General features: G+C 40.9%; 1 protein-coding gene across 1 annotated transcript; it reads left to right on the forward strand.

Annotated features, from left to right (window-relative positions):
- Positions 1-8706: 8706 nt before the first annotated feature.
- Positions 8707-23345, forward strand: ADRA1A (adrenoceptor alpha 1A). The gene is made up of 2 exons (XM_013954450.2): positions 8707-9589; positions 22825-23345. Exons 1-2 carry the CDS (start codon positions 8707-8709, stop codon positions 23343-23345), a joined length of 1404 nt encoding a protein of 467 aa, XP_013809904.1.
- Positions 23346-24121: the final 776 nt, after the last annotated feature.

The following is a 24121-nucleotide window of genomic DNA, read 5'->3' on the forward strand; positions in this document are numbered from 1 at the left end:
TACATGATGAAGAAGCACCTTAGTGTCCAGAAGAAGAAAATAAACTACTTTCCCTCTTTTCTAAAAGTTCAAATCAAACCTGTATTAAATTATGAGATGTCAACTGGGAGTTATTTATATTCCTAAGTACACAGATTTAAATCTTCCAGCGCAAATTCTCCATCTTAACATTAGACAGAGCAAAAACCTCAACTCCAAACATGCCTGAACTTTTGATCAAACCCAGCTATTCTTACTGTTTGTTAAAATACTGATGGTTCAATCATGGAGAAAAAAAGTCCTCAAAAAAACAGAAATCAAAATATTTCTAGTCTTGAATTGCTTTTTCTTTACTACCCAATGCTTATTTTTAGAGTAGGAAGGTAATGGCAAAATGGTGCTAGGCTAATTTAGCAAATATGAGCTTTTAGTGAGAAATCCTAGATGATACATGATGGGCGTTCGTGTCGCTAAATATGAACCCAATACATGATTTGCAAGATTTTCTATGTCTGTTTTTAACATCATATGGATTAGAAAGTGAGTTAAAAATAGGGCAAATTATTAGAATTAGTCTCAGAAGCTCCAGAGTTCAGGCAAGGAATAGTCTTACACGAAGGTGATGGAGCAGGAAATCTAAGAAATTGCTCCTAATTTGGTGCATCCTGTTTGAGCCTGCTGTACAGGCACACTGTTTATATAGCTGCCTATGGCAAATGTGCCCAACTGTTTTTCCCTTGCTGATGAATCAAGGTTTAAAAGAGCACAGATATATTTCTGGCATCTTCTACTGTCACAGAAATTACTAAGCAACTTAAATGTGAAATGACAAAGTATTTGGGTGAAAGCAGAATAAAAAGAAATAGGTTGTTTATTATACTCTAAATCCATTTCAGAGTATGAATGATGTATTGTGCTATTTATTGCCCTCTAGACCCAAGTATAACTGCAAGCAGCAGGCTTTCCAAGAAACTAAGAGTGCAATTACAAGTAAATATGTATTTCCTCACTGATTATTTCTAGGGAATAATCTGGCTACATATTAAATGTAATTATAAACTTGAAAGGAATCAAAGACTCTTCCACTTGTATGGATAGGTTATTATCAAAGAGGAAGTGTCTTGTGCTTGTGGCAACAGAACAGGATTCTGATTTGCTTTGTGCGCTTGTGTCTGCTAGTATCACATAAATGAAGCAAGAAGAACTGTACTGCTCCTGTAGTGATGCTGTATAATCACATTCAGGTGCCTCCCTAGCGCTTGCAAAATTCAGTTGGATGGAGCATTGATTTATTCTGGCATGGCAGCTTCTATCCATAAGAGAAAGAGCCCAGTAACCTCAGCAGACAAGTTTCTGAAACTCCAGCTATTGACTGCTGGGGCCTTTGGATCTCATCTCTTCCCATTCCAATGGTCGTGCTGCCATCAGAAAACTGCTCCCTGTACCACACTGCCAAGAGTGCTTGCTATTTCCACTTTTCTTTTAAAGCTGCTGACTTCTGTTGTCATCGGTTTGGGCTCCTTCTGTTTCAAGGGGACCTCAGACAAGATCTAGTGTGAGTAAATAATGAGAAAACATATGTCTATGGAAACACAGATAAATCACTAGCGTCATACATCCTTTCCCATTCTTTCCCCAAACAATTTTCTCTAGTGTTGCTAGCAAAAATTTGCTGCCTGGAGGTGGCAGCAGGTGAAATGCGAGCTCCTTGTAGATGAGAGGCTCACTATATCGAGTATAACTTATTGTTATGCTCTGAGCTGCTTAAAAGGTTACTTGGACAAAAGCTGCTGTTCAAGTACCGTAGGGAGGCTTACCAGAGATGACAGAATTATGTACTCAGTCACGTGGCAGGAGAAATCTAGCATGGCTGCAACAAGATGCCCTGTGCTAGGACAATCAGCCAACAGTCACAGTGGCACAAGGGGATAAACAAGCTCATACTGACCCCCAGACCCACTGGAATAAGAGAACGTTTTGAATAAACGCAGACTTTCTTCCCCAGGATTTTTCAGAGCTGTGCTTCTCTAAAGAAGTCAAGGAATTCTGCGTTGTGTGCTTTGGATGGAAAAGAAATTTTGCAGGCCTGCAGTGAATGCTGAGGCACAAGACCAGACCTAAATCTATCTCAGATCTGCGAACGATAAAGCGGCACACTGGGATTATTTCTGTCACAGTGATGTTAGGAGGACTGCAGTCAGGACTCTGTTGTACAAGAAGTTGCATGTGCCACACTGGAAGCATAGCCAGAGTCCCAGCTGCAAGGAGAGTCCTGCCTTGCCAGACAAAAGTTAGAAAGAGAGATAAAGGAAGATGCATCAGGCAGAAAATCAAGTCAGTGACAAGAAAGCAGGAATTTCAGAGCATTGGATCTCATTGCTTCTTAAATGTAGACAGGCAGCATATAAATACCCAATTGAAGTATTTAAAACACATGGTACAAGTTAGGTTGCTCTCTGTCTCTATGATTTAGACACACCTGCCTTTTATGCAATACCTTCAATTCTGCAACACCATTTTACATATTAATGTCAAGCCAAAGCAGAGAAATGTGGCATAAACTCCCACTAAAAGAAAGTAGCAGTAATATCATAGGAAGGGGCCTGGCTAGACACAGGAGGTAAACAAGAAAGAAGCAGGAGGGATGAAAACTGAAGCAGGCACTCATTTCTGGATAGATTGGTTTCAGCAGCAGGTAAAAATCAATCTTCCCGAGACTACAAAACTGTATTGTTCTCTGTGTGTGTTTAGACCCCACCAAATCATCCAAGTAATATGTCAAACCAGGAAATTCTTCCTGAGCTGCATGGAAATAAACATTTAACAGTGTCTGTATCTAATTAGGCAGTCTTGAGACCTGCGGCTGTATGCAAAATCTGGTGGCACAAATCATCTGTTGTGAAATGACAAAGGACCATTAGCTTTAATGAAGGTGTTTTGTTTATGCTAGCTGACTCTCCGTCTTTACGCATCTGACTTCTAATGTTACGTTAAACCTGTATTATCTACATAGTGACAGGATGGTTTTATAGCTCCCTTCTTTCCTAACATTTGGCAGGCATTCCACAGATGACAGGTGAAGGCATACTTAGCCAGAGTAACTAATTGTTTTTAGGATAGGGGACATGAACTAAGGATTGTCTGTTAAATTGCAGGGGGAAGGAAAGCTTTTTCAATGTTGTGTAAGCTATTATTCAGGCCTAAACTTACTTTCCTGAAAAAGAATTTTCAAAAGCAAGGATCTTGTTTATCCAACAACTGGCCTATGCTTAAGTGATTTAGAAACATGGTGGAAAAGTCCCTATGAATCCCAAGATGGAAAATTTTAACCATGTCTAATATTGGGGCATCTCATACCTCTTAAAGTGAGCATGAAATAAAACAGGCAAATCTAGCTTGTTTGAAAATTTCAGCCCTTGTCTTTTTGTTCAAGACTTTTTAATCCACTGTTTGTGCTTGTTGAGTGCTTCGAATGATTCAAATATCTTTCACCTGTTTTTCATTTATGTAGTACATATAGATCTTTCCATCAACATATCACCTCTAGATTTAAACATAGTCATACTTGCAAACAAGTCAGTAAGGAAAATTAAATCATCAGTACTGAGTACATACTGCTTTCTTCCAAGTCTCAGATCACATATGGCAGCATACTCCAAGGTCCATATTCTCAATGCAAATTGATTGTCATTAATGCATGAGCAACTACAACCCAACAATTATGCCAGGTTGATTTTTTCCCCCCTTTTTAAAAGCTCAGAATTTGCAATTTATCTTCAACTCAGCTGTGCTGTAAGCTTCAGGGTCTCCAAATCTTAAAAGACAGAGGAATGTGTTTATTTCCTGATTAATTTAGAAGTTTAATAAACAACATTTAATATGACCTTCCCTTAGGTGGGTTTTCTTTTACCTAGTTATAAGCAAAACTTTTACTAACCCTGAGGGATGATTTCTCAATGCAATACTTTTCACTGCTTTCTGAAGAGGCAAATAACTCTAATCATGTCAAGGCCTATAGCACCTCCAAGAAGAAGTCATTCCACTTCTATTCCCAGGCTCAGGTTGCCTGCATGGTCTCGCACTATGCTAAGCAGCTTAACAATAGCTCTTTATTAAATGGCACTGGACACACATGCAACGTGTAGCCAGGCCTTTGCATGACACTCTTGTAATGAAAAGACAACTCTGGCCAAAAGCCAGTATTTGAGACTCTGGTTTTAATGAAGCTAGCAAATAAGAAGGGGTCACAGGCTTAGAAATGACTGAGCAGCTGCACATTATTTGCCTCTAGGCCTCCCCTGGGAACCCTCTCATGTTAATGAGTATAATTTACAACACAAGAGAGCCTCGGAACTTGTTTCTGTTAAGTGCTATCTGACACAGAGATATCCACTGCTCCAGAAGGATTGCAGTCTAAGAGAATAAGACAGAAGGAAGAGGAAAGCTTTGTTTCCCTGCTTCACAGATAGGGAAGTGAGGCTTAAAAATAAACTTGCCTAAGATCACCAAGAAGGTAGAAACAAGAACACCCCAGGATTCCCCTTCTTCTCCAATGCCTGAACATAGAGACTTGCCTTTCTCTGCAAATCTTAACTGTAGAAAATGATGTTAGATGGGACCCTACAGGACATTTAATCCTTACTCAAGAGAGGATGAAAGCCAAGTAAAACACTGCTGACAGATCTTTCTCTAATCTGGTCTTAAAAACTTTCAGTGATGGATATTCCAACACTTCTCTAAGCGGTCTGTTACCTTTCTTCAGGGATGCAAAGTTTTCCCTGCGTTAGCCTAGATTTTTCTCTTGCTGGAAGCTCATCATTCCCCTGCATACCTGCAGTGAATAGTGGACATGTTTTCTAGACTTTTATCATTCTGTTTTCTTCTGAACACTTCTTGATTAGTCCAGTACTTATAAATTGGACACATGCAATTCTACTATAGGTCTTGCCACAGCCAAGTTGAAAGATTGCTTCATGCATCTTAGATGTGACACTAATCCTACCCTGCCCATCTTCACCTGATAACATACATTGACCAGGCTTTGTTTAGTGACTCTTCTGACCTTGAACTGTTAGTGGTTATTGTGTGTACATGAATTCTTTATTGCAAATGCATTCCTTTTTCTCTGAGGATTTTAGGGAAAAAACTACTGTCTGGCACTTTTCTGCTTCCCTCCCTTCCAGAAAGATGTCCTCTAACAAAGATATTACTCATAGGTGAGCTGATACCTTCCAAGTACAGTGTTAATAACGGAAGCTATGAATCTAACTTTATTTCCATTGTGCAATTAAGAGCCTGGAAGCCAGTGTGAAGAGGCTCATATGCATCAATAAAAACAAAACCCTGGGTGGGGTTCATCTCTCTTCCCTCCACCTGAGTCACCCAGACTCATTTTCCATTTGATGGAGTGATGTAGGGCATGAGTTGCCTCATTTTAAGGTAGACATCTAAAATAGGTCTGATGAATCATGGCCTTTAAGGGCCTTTAGTAACTCAAGCTTTCCTTTATTCATTTAATTTTCAGCCTCTCTCAACATCCTTTGATACTCAGGGAAATAAGGACCATGCTACAGGATGACACTCCAGTCTGTGCAAGGAGCTCAGTGTCTCAGTGTTAGCTTAAGACCTCTGAACAGCCCTCAAAAACAGGTTGAAAGAACCATGTTAAAAAAAACAAAAAACACACTCTTAACAGCACATTTACTTAAATATTTCATACTTAACTTCCCAAAACATCCACTTAAATCCAGGTATAATTTTCCTCTTAGAAATTACTCCAGTGGCTCTCACTCACTTCTAAGGAAAGCAAGAGACAACAGGAGGAATCCAGTGTTCACAAATCTGTGCTTTCCCTGCCCAAGCAAGGGAAACCCCCATCCCAAGGTCAGCTGTGCTGCCTACACTGGTGCTTCATTCCAGCATGCAGATTAAGTGGTCAGTGTGGCTGTCACTCCTTTTTATTTTCTTCTTCTCTTATTTTCTTTTCTCAGTTTGCCTGGCAGACAATTCTTTTTGTATGCAAACAAAGCTACAATATCAAGGGAATATCCCCCCTCTTCTATGTAATTTTCAGATGACTTTGTGCATTTGTTTTCAGGTTACTTGTTAGTCTGTAAACACTAGCTTGCTAGCTAGCTTCCACTTTCTGATCTCCGCAGCTACTACCAGTTTGCATGGAAAAAATATTTAAGACACCACTTGGCATCTGATTAGTGCTCTCTCTTTCTGAGCAATACGGGAATGGCAGGGGATTACGGTAATGGCAAGGATACTGCCTGCTACATCAGCAGAGCAGTAAACTTACTGCTGCTCCTTGCCAGTGTGGAGCTGAACACTGCAACTGGGGAGGGGAGGGTGCTTTGAGGGATGCTGGCATCAAGCCCCTCACAGCCATTGGGATACAATTGTGAGTCATCAAAATACTAGTGGGGAAAGAGGGAGCAAAAGCAATGGATTTTCAGGCAGAGTCCCATCTCTGCATGAAGAGAGGAGCCTGCTGTGTTGTGCTGTGAATCTGCTTTCCAGATGCTCAGAGGGGCTGTGCTGCCTTCTAGAGACTAAGGAGGTGAGTGTGGATTGGGGCAGGCACAAGGGTCTAGGATGTGGTCTTCATCTGAGCCATGTCCCTCCACAGGTTGAGTGTTATCTGGTTGGTTGTGAGTATAAATATGTCTATCAGTCATTTTTTGCTGCACCTCCTTGACTTCCTAGGAAGTTTTGTTTTACATGCTTCGAAATTAAGTTTGATTGCTTCTTAATTTTCAGGTCCACCATCAACCCTTTAATGATCACAATTATAATGGTTAGAGATGCTCGGTACTACGATCACTATTCATTTCATTGTTGTGCTTATTAAGATCTGTCTTTTCCTTTCTTGGCATTATTCTTCAACTTGTTCCCTCTCATGGAAGAGAAAATATAAAGATCCAATTTCATATCACTGCAAAGAAGGCAAATTCCCCACAGTGGAATGCCTTTTCATCTCCCCTTCTCCCACTCTCCCTACTTGTGAACTAGGACTCTCAATGGTTCAGAATAAGAGTTGTTGTAAACATCTTCACCTGCACGAAAATATACAGCTTTGAGATTCAGCTATGTGACAGTTGTTGCTGTTTGCTGTCTGTATAAAGTGTGAGCTGAGGAACACATCTGAAAGACTTAACACTAGGGTCCTGTCCATAGGCATTTACAGAGTCTTACCTTTTCTCAGAGGTAACAGGAGTAGCATTAGTGATGGTTTTTCAGATGTCCATTCAATATCTTGGATAGGAAGGCTACACTCGCATCTGTGTTGTAAGAGGCTTTCAGCTGACACTTGTAGCTTTCCTTTGTGCCCCCTTTGTGTTAATTCCCAGGCTTTGCCTCACTTCTCCATTGTATGTACCTTTTCTCCATATTTAGCCAGCTGAGGCTAAGCTCGGCTTCCAGATACTCCAGAATGTTGTGTCACTCAGTAGGAAACTCGTTCTTTGCAACATCTTCTTGGCAGGAATTGTTTTTCCCTATAGATTTCTAAAATGGGCTGTTTAGCTGGACTAATGAGCAGTCCAATGGGTAGTAGTTGCTTAATAAAGAAATTTTAGACTAAATACTGGACTTATAAATCTGTTTCACTGTTTGTAGTCCTGAATTGTGTCCTGCAGGGTTCTGTCTCCTCCAGAACTGGTCTCTGTAGGTGAACTGATAATTAGGATTGATTGCTATGCCTAAAGGAAAACAGATTGCTGCTGAGAACATGGCAAGAAGATCCAGGCAACAAAATTCCTGTTGGTCTCTTAGTTGTTGTTAAACAATGCTGGATTGGAAAAGGTTGGTTCCACTGGCTTGAGGCAGCCTGGGGAAGGCTCCCTAAAATAGCTTCCCACTCTATTCTTATATGGGAACCATAGCAGTAAGTGAACATTGCTCCTGGGAATCATACTATTTTGTTTTGTGTCTCCTTTAGGGGGTGCCAATCTGAAAAGAGCACAACAGCACGCGTCTTTGACATGGAAAACTTCACTCTCCCCTTCGGCACTAACCAGAAGCTGATGTAAATGAACTTCGATTCCCAGTCCAGGAGCTCAAGTGGCAATTGCTCCACAGCTTGCAGAGGTTTTGATTGGCACTTCAGACCCCCAAAGACCTGCAGTGGCAGATGTCTCAAGCAAGTATCTCAAATGACATTGCTGAGCAGACCCAGCATCAGCAGCCGCCCACCTTGCCAGGTTTCTGCTAAGCCTGTTGTAAGGCAGAATCAGGACTAACACAAGGCAATAAAAGCATCATTGACTTCCCCCAGGAGAAACCTAAATTCAAGATACTTTGAAATATTTATATTATTTAAATATTGAATCTTCCCAAAAAGGCAGAAATGACTTTAACCTGTAGTTACAATACTCCTTGTCAAGTTATCCTGGAAAGTATAAGAAATAGCCTCAGTTTTATGTAGCCTCACCTCTGCATCCCAAGAAAATGCAAAAGGGGTTAAATTTGACTGTAAAATGGTGGCTGTGCTATTAACTAGGGGAATGATAAAACTTAGGGAGAAAGGTGGATTTTCTAATATTTCTGGATCCTTCTCATTGTTCCTGGTGCTGCACTTCTAAGATATTCTTAAACTTTTTTCCCAGCAAAGCCAGGCAAATGTTGCCTGTAGGACCTTCTGAAAACTGATCTCACCACTCTTCTTACCAGAAAAGGGAGTGAAATACACCAGCCTTACATGAACATTATCAGCCACACACCATGGTTTTCCTCCCTGGAAATTCATCCGATTGCTCCAACTGCACCCACTCTGTGGGGCCTGTGAACATTTCAAAGGCCATTTTACTAGGCATTATTCTAGGAGGGCTGATTATTTTTGGGGTATTGGGTAACATTCTGGTTATCCTCTCCGTAGTCTGCCACAGACATCTTCAGAGTGTTACCCACTATTATATAATCAACCTGGCTATAGCTGACCTCCTCTTGACTTCCACTGTTCTGCCCTTCTCAGCTACCATGGAGATTTTGGGCTACTGGGCCTTTGGGAGAATCTTCTGCAACATCTGGGCAGCTGTTGATGTCCTTTGCTGCACTGCTTCCATTATGAGCCTCTGTATCATCTCGATAGACAGATACATCGGGGTGAGTTACCCACTGAGATACCCAAGTATAGTGACAGAGAAGAGAGGCCTCCTGGCTTTATTTAGTGTTTGGGCATTGTCTCTGGTGATATCGATCGGACCTCTTTTTGGCTGGAAGGAACCAGCACCAGAAGATGAGACCATCTGTCAAATCACTGAAGAGCCCGGCTACGTGCTGTTCTCTGCTCTAGGCTCCTTCTACCTCCCCTTGACTATTATCTTGGTGATGTACTGCCGTGTGTATGTAGTGGCCAAAAGGGAAAGCAAAGGCCTGGCTTCTGGCCTGAAGACTGAGAAATCTCATTCTGAAGAAGTGACTCTACGGATCCATCGTAAAAATGCTCCTGAAGCAAGTAGATCTGCATCTAACTCCAAGAGCAAATATAATTTCTCAGTGCGTCTCCTCAAATTCTCCAGGGAGAAGAAAGCTGCCAAGACCCTGGGAATAGTTGTGGGATGCTTCGTTTTGTGCTGGCTTCCCTTTTTTGTAGTAATGCCTATTGGTAAGTAAAACAAACCCCCCTGCCTTTTACAGCACCTTCTCTGGAGGGAGGGCCATGTTTGTGCCTGTGTACTATAGAGCTGATCAAAAAAACTCCAAGGGAATAATTTTTCTATTGGAAAGCTGTCAAAATCAAAACATTCACCATTTCAAAATGGTGAATGAAAAAACTGAAAAAGTCTCAAATCAAATAAAACATCCCTGATCATAATCCTTTTGAGGATTAAAGCATAATCCTTCTCATTTTCAGAAGATGAAGTAACCTTTTTCCATACAGAAGGTACTCTTTCAAAACTGGGACTGTTATCTCTGACCAATTCTACTATAGGAATGATATCTTTAGGGGTGCATGTTTGTATCCAAGTTTGTGGCCAGTTCTTCAGCTGATATAAATGTGTAAAAGGTCAAGATATAAATATTTGCATGGTCAAAGTAGCTGTTTACAAACTCAGGGCCAGATTTCCCAAAGTGCTCAGCACCTTATAATTCCCACTATGAGGGAAAAGCAGCTTCATACCAGGAAGATTCACTGTGAGATACTGTACTGTAATATCCCTCTCAGCTCCAAATGAGATGATGTATTTTTAATTTATCATATGACCAGTCAGAAGACAGCCATGAGGATCCTTCAGACTAATTTTGTACTTCCTCATTCATATCCTATGTGAAATGCCACTGGACTCACTGGTCAAACACTGGCTGCCATTTCACCCCTCATACTGAATATGAATATTTATTCATCAGTTTTAATCCCAAAGGGAAGGAATGTCTGAGGTTTGTTTTTAGCTGCCACTCAAATATAAAGCCTTGCTAATTCACCTTTGATGTGATTTCAGAATTTAAAAGCAGAATACTAATTTTGTACCTATATCTTATTGTGTAGTAATTGGCATATCACACTAAAGTTTGCATTGTGACAGTTGCACTAAATACAAATTTTTAAAACCTGGAATCTAACAGCTTAAATCTGATTGCCCAATTTCAATAGCTTTCCTTACCAAAAAAGGCTTGTGCTGTATAGGAAAATGAAGAAAGATTAGTTAAGTAAAAGTTTTAGCTAGTAATGGACCAGTCTGTAGAATTAAGAAGAAAAACCTGCTACCTAAATACTGAAAGACTGAGGGTTTTTAAACCCATACAAAAGCCTGTTCAATTTACCGATGTTAGATTTATCAAAATTATCAGGTTGTTTCATGAAATCCTGCCACTAACATTGCCACATGAAAAAAACAAAACCTACAGGATCTTTTCTGTTGGTCAGTACTGGGAAGTGCTGGAGAAAAAGATGTCGCTGTTCTGTAAGGAGGAGCCCCGACAGGCCTGGCTCATGCTGTCCAGGATGTCAGCGTGTTGGAATGTTGGTTGCCAAGATGTCTAAAACATACCCAAAAAGGGTTTGCAAGAATGCATTAAACATTTCATCTGCAAATGTGGTTGCCCACACAGAGCTGTTGCTGTTAATTAATTTGCTTTGGATTTAAGAAGTTTTCTGGATTCAAGGCTCACTTTGCATCTTTCTTTGATCCCATATAAGGAAACTTTCTTGAGGTTAGTTTCCCTATCTTTGTGGGGTTACTGTGTTATTTTTAAAGCATTTAATAAGTCTTTTCGAAACATTTGTTAGTTTTGTTTAAAGAGAGAAAAGTAGCATGAAAAACCATGTCTTTGAAAAAGTAAGGAAACATCTTGATGTAGACTGTCCCACCCAAAGTCAGGGACTCACCCAGAGATGTTTTTACATGGCATTCTACATTTATACAATACAGACTACTGTCCAAAAGAGAGTAAGCATTTTCAGATCTATTCTGCAGATAGGTGAAGTCAGGCACAATGAGGGGAAGCCATGTGGCCAAGGTCACGCAGCAGGATAGTGGCAGAAGTCTGCTTTTTTCAGCTGTGCAGAGCACTCCCCACTCTACTGCTGAAATCAATGGGAGTTGTGGAGTTCACGATACAGCTGGCTGGGGAACAAGAATTTTGTCATGCGAAATACCAGTTCTGCAGCTTTTTTTTGCAAAGGGCCAAAACTGTAAATGGTTCTATCAGCTGCTGCAGGTCATTTTAGTTACTGCAGGAGGCAGAGCCTTTCAGAATCAGATCCTGAACAAAGGGCACCCCATGAGACAGATGTTCTTAGGCTTTGGCACACAAACCACTTCGGATGACTGGCAGGTGCTTGCTACTCTGTGCAGAAGATGTTCCCAGATTGAAGGTTTATTTGGCTGTGTTCTACAACATCTTCAGGATCCCCAAATCTATTAACATCAACAGTATCAGCTAAGAATTGAGGTAAAGCAGGAAGCACAGGCTTGTTACAGGGCATAAGAAACGGGGATGAAATCTTTAGGGGTGGGAGCAGGACTGACAGAAGGATATCAAGATGGGGATAAAGGCAGTGCATCCATATCAGCAGATGTTGCTAATAAATAGAGAAACAGCTTGAGTATCCCTGCCATAAGACAGTATCTTAATTGAAAACAGTATGTAAAGTTGCCAGTTGGAGGGCTGGTTTGCAATCTGTCTGGGTAATAATACTTTTCTTACCTTCTCCAATGGATGGAGCTTTCATTCCAGGCAAACAATTTATCCAAATGCTTTATCCACACAATAGCTGACAGAGATTTTCAGCCCAATACACCTTCTTTTCACTTGGCTTTGATGTTGTTTGTGGAGTGAGCCAGAGAATGATAATCCTGCTGCATGAAAATAAAAGAGGTTTTAGGATTTGTTCTTCATTGCAACCTGGAGCATAAACCCAACCTTCACAAAATTTCTGTAGAATGAAAGACTGTCAAAACAGCTGATTTCCCCTGGAAGAAGTCAGGTTTTCATTTCTGAATGCAATCTCTTTTTAGAGTTACAGATCCACTCTTCATCTCTAGGTTTTCCTATAAAAACTTTGAACTCAACATGTCTTCACAAGTTATTTGGGCTTTGACTTGGAAGGTTCTGTCAAATATGTCCCAACTAGATACACAGTCTTCACATTCCCCTTATTAAATCTCAGTTTCTCTCTAGATGACCTAGCTAGGAGGACTGGCAGGCAACAGGGCTGCATTTCAGTTTTCCTACGTTAGCCAGAACCTTATCACCACACTTTTTTCAACTCAGTTATAAAATGAAAACCTGCTTCCCTTCACAGGGGTTTGCCATTTTGCTAAAGTCAGAACTGGCTCCTAGAGAAACCACCACATCAAGGAGCAAGCAGCAAGAGCAGGGCTGCTCCACAAGGGAGGACAATCCAGGAGCCAGGGGTGACAACAGCACAGGCAGCAGCCATGCCCTCACCAAAAGGGTGTAGTCTTGTAATACCTGAGCAAGGCAAGCAAAGGTGGCAGCTACAGCAGGTTCAGCTGACAGTCCAGCAATTACCAGACAAACACAAAGCAACATAGCAAAATCTGCAGAGGACAAAGCTCCCCTCAGTACAGACCAAAACAGGTTAGGGACAAGAGCCTGACCTTATATGCAGCTCCCCCGGCCAGTGGGCAGAGGGTGTGTGGGTGGAGGCCCCAAGTGAGGCTGATCAGGGCAATTAAGGCCTGTTAGTGCACTCAGGGCCTTGACATTCTGCAGTGCTGGAATAACAGCCACTACACACCATGTTTCTTCCACTCTGGTTTTTTTTTTGTTCTTGCAATTGCTGGAAAGGGAGACAGATAGAAAGACAGACGTACAAGTACAGAGATAGATACTCAAAGCTATAAGTGTCTGGAAGTTCAGTGCATTTCCCCAATCATGGGACCAGTTTTCAAGGTGGATGGGTTACAATTGACAGAGCAGATCTTTCCCTGGAATTGTAAGATGCTGGAGGCTACTCACAGCATATTTCGGAAGCTTCCTTCTCACCAGCGTAGATGACAATACTTAGCAGTCATCCTGAAAGACTCCTTCAGAGGGAACACACACAGAACTCATGGGAAAAAGAAAGAGAGGCTTGGTTAATGACAAGAATGGTGCTAAGTTAGGATTGATGGTTCACCTTAACAAATCCTCAGAAACAAGCAAACTGCTTCCTGTGGAAAGCTAGCTTAAATTTATCTGATTGTAACCAGTGCCTTCAGACCCAGAAAGAAGAAGAAAGGGAAGATCTGAGCCAGGAGGCTGAGGGAGAACATACAATCCAGAATGCTAAACTAGGCAAAGACGAGGGAGGCTTTTAGCATTTGTCAATCATTCTCATAATGAAGAGAGCAGAGAAAAGGATACTCTGGGGGGTATTTATATTTGTAGTAGAGTAGTAAATTAGGCTTGTGAACTAGCACAAACACTGTCAAGGGAATCCTAATCCCGTCTGTGTGCCAGCCTGCAGCTGGTTTCTAATAATTTTCTGTGGTTATGCTTTGACTGGCTACAAGGAGAATAACTCTCTACTGTCACTAGAGGTGAACTGGAAAAGTACAGTGCATTTTTCTGTCTCTGCTATTGATGCAGTGTCTCAAGATGTGACAAGGTAGGGAGTAGGGACAGGCACCGGTACACCCTGTGTTTTCCTGTTAGGCTTCCACTGTTTGATGTATCACAACTCGCTCTATGCTTTAATGAGGTGGCTGATTTGGCTGTAGTGCCTTGCTTGGGCTCCAGAGGCATGAGTGCACACACAGTCAACTCATTTGTAAATGGGAAATTTGTTTTGGGGTGTTTCAGTTAAAGCCTAAGTCAAAGATTTAAGTCAAAGGTGGCCAGGTGTGATGGAAAAATTTCAGCCTATCTGTTATCAAGTACAGAAATTCATCTACCTTAATCATGCTGGTTAAGGCATGATTGACCTGTCCTCCTTTATTCTGCACTGCTGGGACCATGCATGGCTGATTTCCCAAAGGCTGTGCTTCAAGGACCCATCTGCTTTTTGCTACCAGGAAAAAATGTACCATTCCCTAGGTATAGCTTGATGGTCCCTTGCTCTTTTCAGGACTGTCTGACTGTTGATTCATTACATTCCTGAAGACCTGAAACATGGTGTCCCACTGACTCATAATCCAGCAAAGCAGCTGAAGAAATTGGTGCTATTAATAACCATTTAAATTGTAAACAAGAGATTTATAGAATCATTTGTGTTATGTTTCATGATTCATATGCAGTATCTACAGCTTTCTTACATGAACTACCTGTCAGAGAGAAGGCATGTCCTTGCCTTTAAAATGTTTTTGCCTTGTATAGTCACCACTTTCAAGTCCCTGGAATAAATGAACCAAGAGGAATGTCATTTTCCACTCACTCTTAAACATCATGGTGCCATTTAGAATTTGTTAGTGATTGAAAGGTAATGACTGATTCCCCCACCCCACCTGGCAAATTTCAGGATTTGTCTTCAATTTTTATTCATAAGGGATAGATTTTCAGCTTTTGCTAAAGAATGTAATTCCAGTATTGCTAACCCTGAGGATTCCAAAATCACAACTGACAGTCACGCAGTGACAAACTCGTGACACAGGCTGAGTTAGACTGATCTTTTCAAACTATTCTCTGAACCACCAGATTTTTGTTTTTTAAATGAAAGTTGAGATTTTGTTGTAAGAACATGACTCTGGGAGCTAGGGTTTGGGGAAGATTATCAAATATTTTTAACATGCTAGCAGCAAGATCCAGAGTCATTCCACTGCAGTAATAGTATGGGAGCTGGAATTTCACTGATAATGCAAATGACTTGTAAATCAGTTGGCTTAGTCAAGATTTACAGAGGTAACGAAACCTCAGTTTACCTTCCAATGTTTTTATCAGCTTTTTAAATCTGCAACTGCATACAATCTAGCAATAGTTGCCTGAGATATTTGATGTTTGCTAGAAATATCATCCACTGTAAGTGGTACAATATGAAACAGAGCAGAAATTAGGTCTGAAAAAATCCAAATAATCAGAGCATCATCCCCAGATCGACCCCTTCCTGTTGCCTGTCCTTTCCAGGCATCACCTTGTCTGGAGAAACATCCACACCCTACTGAGTGCTCCAGAGCTTTCAATTCAGGCCCTTGTGAAGACAAACAACCTCCCTCTCCTCTTTCTGTGACTGTTTACTACAGTTCAGGGATATTTAAAGACAAAGTCATTCTTGTTTTCCCCTGGAAACAGCCACAATATTCTAGGCCCTAGCACAGGCACGGTTGTAAAGGTACAGGGCTTCACAAATGCAGGCTTTCACCATTCCCCATGTCTGTTCTTACCAAAACATAGCTGCACTGCTGCTCTGCATTTGTTATGTTAATTTGGTTGTACAAAACCCAGAAGTGTTTCCTAATATTCAAGAGTTCTTTGATCCCATATTTGTTCCCACAGAAGATACTTTCCATAAGGAAGCAGCAGGGTGAGACGTGCTGGGGGAGCGTATATGTACAGAGCACAGCTGCTGCGTGTCTGCAGCAATACATATATATATATATATGTATATAAATACAATTTCCATGGGGTGTTTTCTGTTTGACCTGAGATGCAGCATAGAGTGCAGTCTCACGGAATAAAGTTCAGTGCTAACATTGAGCTTGGGAACAAAAGATGAAACATATTTAGCAACATTCATAGTGCAGGCTGCCTCGCAGGAGATCTGGATCGCCCCTGGTGCAGAATCAGTCCATGTGAGGAAATCAGTGCTCCTTTGTGCTTCGTTCTTTGGGCCTTTAGGGCAGTCGCTCTGGAATAGCTGCCACCCTCTAACTTGATCCCTTTAGGACAGACCCCAGGGCCTGAGCTTTAGGCTTGGCCTCTCTGTAAACACACCACTATCCCTTGGAATGAGCACGACTCTATTTTCAGTTTGCTGTGATTCTAGAGGCATATTTCATAGGCATTAGAGGCAAAAGATGGCCAGGATTTTTGTTTGACTGTTACGCAAGGTTTTAAATTTGCACTTTTCCCAGTTCCTTCAGACACTTTCAGTCATGATAAAATAACACTAACAAATACTGTTCGGTTCTCTGCTCGCAATGTGCAGGGGTACTACTGTCCTCTCCCGAGGGGAGTCTGCGAATGTTGTCTTCTAGGCACTAGCACACAGCTAGTCATTGCAAGCTCTGAGTACACAGCCCTGACTGTTTTGCAGGTTATTGCTGGTTCCTTAGCTCTTATGGGTACAGCCCTGACCTCGTTCTTGCACTTCCTCTGCTCTGAGCAGTGCTAATGTAGCCATACTACCTTGCCTGCCTTTCCTCTGCTCTGACTCAATCACCACATTTGTGCCATACAACATAAAAGGGAAAAAGCAGTGAACCGAACCTTGAACATCATAACCTCGCGTATCTGTGATTATTTGCCTTCACTGAACTTTCAATCACAGTCACCAGAGCAGTGATATTTGATAGTGGAGCTGGATTTTTACCAAAACTATGAGGTCCATAGGACATAAAAAGGTACAGGATCCTGTTCCTGTTCTGCTAATGGAGACATTACAGAGTTAAATAAGCATCAGAAGCTTCTTTAGTTTAGGGGTCTTCTAAATCCCTGTGTGCTATCTATCAGTGAATCTATGCATGACATAGTACTGATTTTTAAGCAACCTATAATCAAACAAATCTGTAACTTCCGACTAGTGGGAAAACCAGATTACATCTTTGTGACTGAGTTGGCACTTACTTAGCAGGAGGTATATGGAAAACTTAACTCTTAGCTCTGAAGAAACTTGTAGTTGGCAAACATGAAAATAAATTGTGAATGGGGAGAATGCAATCCTGACATTTTCAGGGGTGAGTGATGAAATATTTGATGGCAAATGAACTAATAGTACATTTTATTTTATTTTAATATAAAAAGCAATTGAATTGTGCTGCTGCTACTTGATAAACTTCAACTTTTCAAAAAAAAAAAGCAGGAATTCAAGCATCATTTAGTCAATCTACCATTCAAAGGCATTAAAAGATCAGTTTACGTTTTCTTTACTATTCTTTCAGCACAGACTGTAGGAGACAATGGAAGATGAGGCCTCTAAACTGTATGCAGTTTTGCCACTATTTAGCATTTTTTTCCTGACAAAGTACCAGACAAGACATGAAGCCCTGTGAATAGGATGGAGAATTAGTTTTAAAAGGGAAAATATTTCACTTTACAACTTCTGCTTACTATCCAACCTCTATTAGAAGATGGCTGAATGATGGCAGCACTTATTAGTCTATGATTACACCTAGCCTACTAGTGAGAGAATTGGAAAAACTCCCTCTGGAGAATTAAGTGCTATTATAAATCTGTTTTCTCAGTCCTGACCGTTAGCAGGCAAGTGTCCAAATCCAAGTTGACACTAACTGGCAGCCACCAAGTGGCCAAGGATTGAATGGACATGGACTCTGGACTGCTCACCCCAAGGGAGGATGAGCTTTGATAACAACGCTGTTGCTCAGCCAGTGCTCAAGCACATTTTATTCCATGCACAAATGTCCACAGAACCAAGTAGTCCTTAGTAGCCCTTAGCCTTCCTACATGCTACAGGGAGCTTGCTCACCTTGCCCAACCCCTGCGGCTGCGTGGTGACACTGCGAGTATGCGGTCAAGCACCTGCACACCTTCCCTAAGAGGAGACAGTGCAAGGAAAGAAGTCATTTGCTATGGGGGAAAGCGGGAGAGACATGCTGAAGAACTCTGCCAAGAGAATGAGTTCTCTGATTTCTTCTATGAGCAAACTTTAACTTTTTTTCCAGTACGGTTCTCCATACTTCCAGACCTTTTAAGGCCTGAGGGCAAATGAAGTCATCTAGTCCATCCTCCTGTATATTGCAGGCCAAAGGATTTCACCTGGTTACTCTGTATTGCCTCATTGCCACATAGGAAACAGACACTCTTGCACTGAACACCTTAAAGAGAGAATTCACCACTCCACTTTGTTGTTTAGTCTCATGGTTAATCACAGTCATTGTTTAAAAAAAAAAAGAAAAAGCCCCAGTGTTTTATTTCTACTTGCCACTGCCCATTTAGAAGTTTTAGCGCACTGAACAACCACTTTATCATCAGACCTAGCAGCACTGTTTGAAAATAACTTCTACTTGCTACCAGGTACATCAACCACTGATATTAATCACAACAGCAACATCACAGAATACGAAAGAGCTGGAAGACTACATGTAATAGATTCCTAACCTAGGGAACCTGCGGAATGTGGTATTTTCCCCTTTTTCCAGATATACAGATAGCCAACAGAAGAGATGAGGAAAAGTTCATGAACTATAGGTATCGAGGTATCTGCAATAGGATGGAATTGCTTTCTTTGGCTATCTGAATGCACAAAACAAACATGTCAATATTTCCTCACAACAATCCTGCAAAGTATGGAGAAGATGCAGAGAGTGAAATATTTTACCCACCTTATGCAATAATTCAGTGGCTCAAGGTTTTGACATGCTGAATTTGATTTATGTTGCTCTGGAAGTTGATGATGTTTTCAGCATCCATGAGAAGATATGTTACACATTGGGTCTGTTGACTATCAGTTCCAATCTCAGTCCTTTCAAGATGCTGCTTACAATATTTTTTCCTACTGATGTTTGTTAGTACTGTTTCATTCACAGGACAACATACAGTTTTAATTAAGCCTATAGATGGAGTTTTAGCTGGTGTAAATTCATGAAACCCCACTGACTGGCATGACCAGATGCATGACAGAGCAGAGTTCCTGTCCTAAAGCCCAAGTTACATCTACCATGGTAGTGAAGAAGTTAAGGACAATGCGTGATGGGGTCTACAGATGGCAAATTTGTATGCTGTTAAAATTACTCCATATCCTTTTCCCTGATAGTGTGTTGTTCCAAGACAGGAAATCTCTAAGTCATCAACCAAAAAAGGTTATATTAATAAATTAGCATGCAGATTCCCCTTCATCCCCCTCCCCCCCCCCAAAAAAAAAAAAAAAAGAGCAAGAGAAAGATTCTGACACTGGCTGTTTTCTATTTTTAACGGGATTTGGCAAGGCATTAGCATTCCATTTAAGGTGAGCCAGAAGCTGCAGCAAACAGGAATTGTTATTGTTGTTTATCCGTTATTACATTCAGCCTCATAGAGCTGACCGCCTAAACCTGGATTTGTTTCACCTTTTGCCTTTACATTAATTGGGAAAACAGTGGATATGCTGCACTTAGATGCAGAAATAGAGAAACAGTTCAGTGGGATTTGGTATCTAGAAGCCTTTTTTACTTTTTTATCCGCCAATGACTTGGGCTTGTTTTTCCTTAAAGGAAAGCAGTATTAATGTGCTGAGAAAAATTCTAAATAGGGGACACAGCTCCTAACTAATTCTTTATTGAAAAATAACATTTTCTTTCTTCTGTACAACATTTTTGGTCTTAAAAACTGGTCAGTGCTAAATTAATAGTGAAACTGCTCTACCTACATGGCTTTGAGCAACACAGGAGCAGTCATGGAGGCACTGAGACTTGTGTTTGATGCCCAAGCTGTAATTGGAATTGGAATTAGAGGTTCAACTGCTTGAATACAAATAGCAAGCTCCTTTGGTATGTTCTGTATAGCCTTTGGGTATTCCAACTCAGTCTATCTGCAAAATAGTGGCTGCTCTAACATGCTCCAGATGGCCTGGGTCCTAAGGGACCTCTCCCAAGTCAAAGTTAACTGGAGCACTTCTCACCCTGCCACACCTCCTATTTCTTCCTTGACAGCGGCATGTCCTCTGGGCCCATCGGTTCCACTCAGAGAGTTGCTGCCATGGCAAGAAGACATTGCTTCATGTTTCACAGCCGAGACCATGTTCAGCAGAAGCAGAATGAGCAAGTCATTAATCACTCTGCACTATTTGTGTCTCTGGTTCAGGCAGTATTTTGATACATTCTCACACAGGCAAAAACACCCTGAGAATTCCTCTCTGGCTTTTGCTGCTTGAAAGCATTTTTTGCACTCTCTGTAGCTATGTTTGACAAAGATGGGAAGAAAAAATCAACTCCAAATTCAGCAGCTCTCAGAGTTAAATTAGAAGTCCCTCTGATTGCACTATCAGCTTTTCCTAAATCAGGGGAGGTCCAGCTAACAGATCAAGCCCTGTAATACTTAGGATCTGCTTACAGACATAAATAAACAGTAGAGGATGACAAATGTATTGATGCTTTAATCTTCCACAGTATTTCTTCCAATATGGACATGCTTATAAATTTTCTGGAGGAGGCAGGTAGACTAGCATATGTCAGTGTTAGAAGTTCTATTCATTATAAACTTGACTATAAAACCTAAAAAGAAGCCAGTTATGTTTTCTGGGAAGTTATAGTGCTTCCTATGCCCATGAGAGGCTATCCAAACTAATTACTGACTTTTGGAATGATAGAACCACTTTTTTCTTATGGAGCAAAGCAATGAAAGTAATGAACAGCTTTTCCCTTGACAACATAACAGGAAATTTTTTTTCTCTTTTTTCAGTCCTAGAGGATCTGTTTTGAAAAATTGGTCCTAGAAGACCTAGAAGACTGTTACTACTTATTCCCACCACAGTATCACATGGAGTTCAGTTTTCTGTTTCATTCACATTCAGACACTATTGCTTTCATTTCTAAGCAAAGAGAAGAACCAAATAAGAGAACTACAGCATCTTGTTACAATGGCTGGTTTCCAGTATCATTCAGGAAGCAAGAGCAACAAATTTCTAAACAATTCTCCATAACCAACAGCGGTGACTCTTTGGTATCCTAAATATGTCTATGTAGCTTTATAATAACATGAGTAAATCTTGTAAGCATTTGCTGGCATCCTATTCAAATCATTTAAAGTTAAGCACTTGCTTATGAAAGCAGTAATGGGCTCCAATTGTAGTTAAACAATTGGCATTACAAAAAATGTTCCCAGTGGTTGCGGTGGAGAGGAGCAGGAACAGATTGTCTGGGAAGGTTGTAGCATCTCCACAAGGTTTTTAAGGTTTGAAGATTTTTAAGAACAGTAAATCCTTCCCAAGAGCACTATACACTGAGATGATCCTTCCTTCAGACAGGAGAAATACAAGATGAATTTCTGCAGTCACTCCAACCCTGTATTTAATGACTCTAGATTCTTATGTTACCTAAATTTGGTTTGTGTAAGTCCATTTCATTTTCAAATCCTTAGAAAAATGAGATGTCATTTTCTCTAGTGATTTTTTTCAACATTGGGATGTTCTACTCTATACGAGACAATTAAGGAGGGCATCAATATGTGAGGAAAGGAACATCTGTCAATATTTGACTTTTTGGCAATTACCAAAATTGATCTCCTGTCAGTGGAACAGACCCAGACTAAAGTTTCTGAAGTTTTTAGTACATTATTTTCAATGCACATTCATGAAACAGTTTCCTTTTCCACCAAATATTAACCAAAGAACAAGATTTTAAGTCAGCAGATATCCTGTATAATTGAATTCCATGTTAACAACCATATATTGTAATCTACTTTAAAAGAAAAGGAAATTAGTAATGCTATTTCATTTTCAATTGACATGGTCACTTGCAGCTGGCTGTTGTTGTACCAAGACACTGAGGACAAATATTTTTGCCTCTGTCATTGACTTGCTGAAGAATCTTTGTGAAACAATTTAATTTTTTTGTACATTATCCTGTAATTTATAGAATAAAAAGATCTACAGTACTTTCCTTACTAAGAAGTCATCTAGCTCTACCTCTTTAAATTGTCTCCATGGGAGATACCCTTGCAAATATATAACAGTTTCCATGAGTGGCTGCCCGTGAGACCTGATCCAGTGTTCATTGAAATAAGGAGGCACTTTTCCTTTAATGTGTCTGAATTTTGGATGCATTCCTTGAGGCAGAAAAATGTGGAAAATGAAATTTTTCAAAAGGTTTCAAGGGAAAACTGAGCACCCAGTACTTTATCATCTTGTAAGACTCTTAGCTGGAATGCAGTCAGCCCAGTAATTCTACTTTTCACTTACTCTGGCTTCTGAAATGGTAATTTTCTTGCCATTTCAAATCCCTTTTGATGACCTCTTTGATATGATTGTTACTTGGCCTACTAATCTGAAGTTAGAAGTCCTGGAGGAAGGAATTTTCCTTTTTCACTTGATATCATGCCTCTTGCTTGGCTCTCTGGCTGTAAATGGAAAGATACAATGCTTGTATAATAAAATAGATGTTTTGAATTGATCTCTGATATAATATCCTGTAATTGTACAACACCATACCTTCTGAAAGACTCGTTCCTGAAAGAATTAGGCTTTGAGTCATCACTTTTCCAGGACAGAACTGAATCTTGCTTATTTTTTCCAGTGTTTAAGTTTCTTTGGTTACCCGCAATTTCTCATTGCCTTTGCCTTAACACTCTGTGTATTTTCCATTTTAGGTTCTTTCTTTCCTGCAATCAAACCCCCGGACACACTTTTTAAAATAACATTTTGGCTTGGCTATTTAAACAGCTGCATCAACCCCATAATCTACCCATGCTCAAGTCAAGAGTTTAAGAAAGCGTTCCAAAATGTCCTGAGAGCCCAGTGTCTTCCAAGAAAGCAAACAGCAAAGAAGCAATTCCCAAATTTCAACCTCAACCATCCCGCTAGCCAAAGCATGGAGAGGCACAAAGGTGTGGTCCGTATCCCTGTTGGCTCGGGCGAAACCTTCTATAGGATTTCCAAGTCCGATGGGGTCTGCGAATGGAAGATATTCTCCACTGTGCAAAGCGTGCCTACAAAAAATGCAGTCTCTAAAGACAAGTCTAGCTGTACCGCTGCGAAAGCGAAAAGTAAAGGTTTCCTACAGGAATGCTGCTGTGCAGGCACTTCAGGGAATGTTCTCCGGGAAAATCGTAAAGTGCCAACCATTAAAATACATACCATCTCCCTCAGTGAAAATGGGGAGGACGTCTAAAGGACTGATGTGACTAGTAACATAGACTGGCAAACTCGTGGCTCTGCTAATGGGACATTGCTTTTTTTATTGGGAAGCAGTAGTAGATGCTACAACAGTTGAAAGGATGCAGGTGAAACAAATAGCATGCTGTAAAGCAGGGCCAAATCTTTTGAGGAGTGATGTCTTTGAGTGCTGGTAGCCCCTTAAAATCCATGAATGACTTCAGTGGATGGTGAGCACCCAGTGCTCTTCCAAGAGTCTGTCCTCTGCAAGGGATTTGCCTGACATTTAAAGGCCTTATTTTTCACTGCATTCCACTGTTTTAAAGTTCCATTTGCTCTGATTTTTAAGTGTAATGGGGAGAGAGAGAGAGCAAACTATAAAAATCCTATAGTGATTTCAGCACGGATACTTTCAGACAGCTCCAACTTCACAGCCACTTCAGTGATATAATTTTGTTTTTTTAAGCTAAAAAGTTGATTCAACAGCCAAACGAGCTGAGGTGGGGAGGGTCAGGTCTAGGGTCGGTGTTTACAGATCTCTGCTTACTCTTCAATAAGGGACTTAGACGAGAATGTTTTTCTACTATGTCTTGCCTCTCTTGTTCATCTCCTGGTCCCAGTTTGGAGAGGTCCTGCACTCCTTGCCAAAGAGGACAGGCAGCTGTTTGGATCACATCTTCAGCTGAGCAGCCCTGTTGTCCTCATTCCTGAGCTGCACCAGGTGGGGATTTGGTCTTCCATAACGCCCACAAGTCTGCTTGCCCTCAGCCTGTCCGGAGACGCAGTCAGTTC

Source organism: Apteryx mantelli, chromosome 29 (assembly GCF_036417845.1).
Source record: "Apteryx mantelli isolate bAptMan1 chromosome 29, bAptMan1.hap1, whole genome shotgun sequence".
Classification (NCBI taxonomy): domain Eukaryota; kingdom Metazoa; phylum Chordata; class Aves; order Apterygiformes; family Apterygidae; genus Apteryx; species Apteryx mantelli.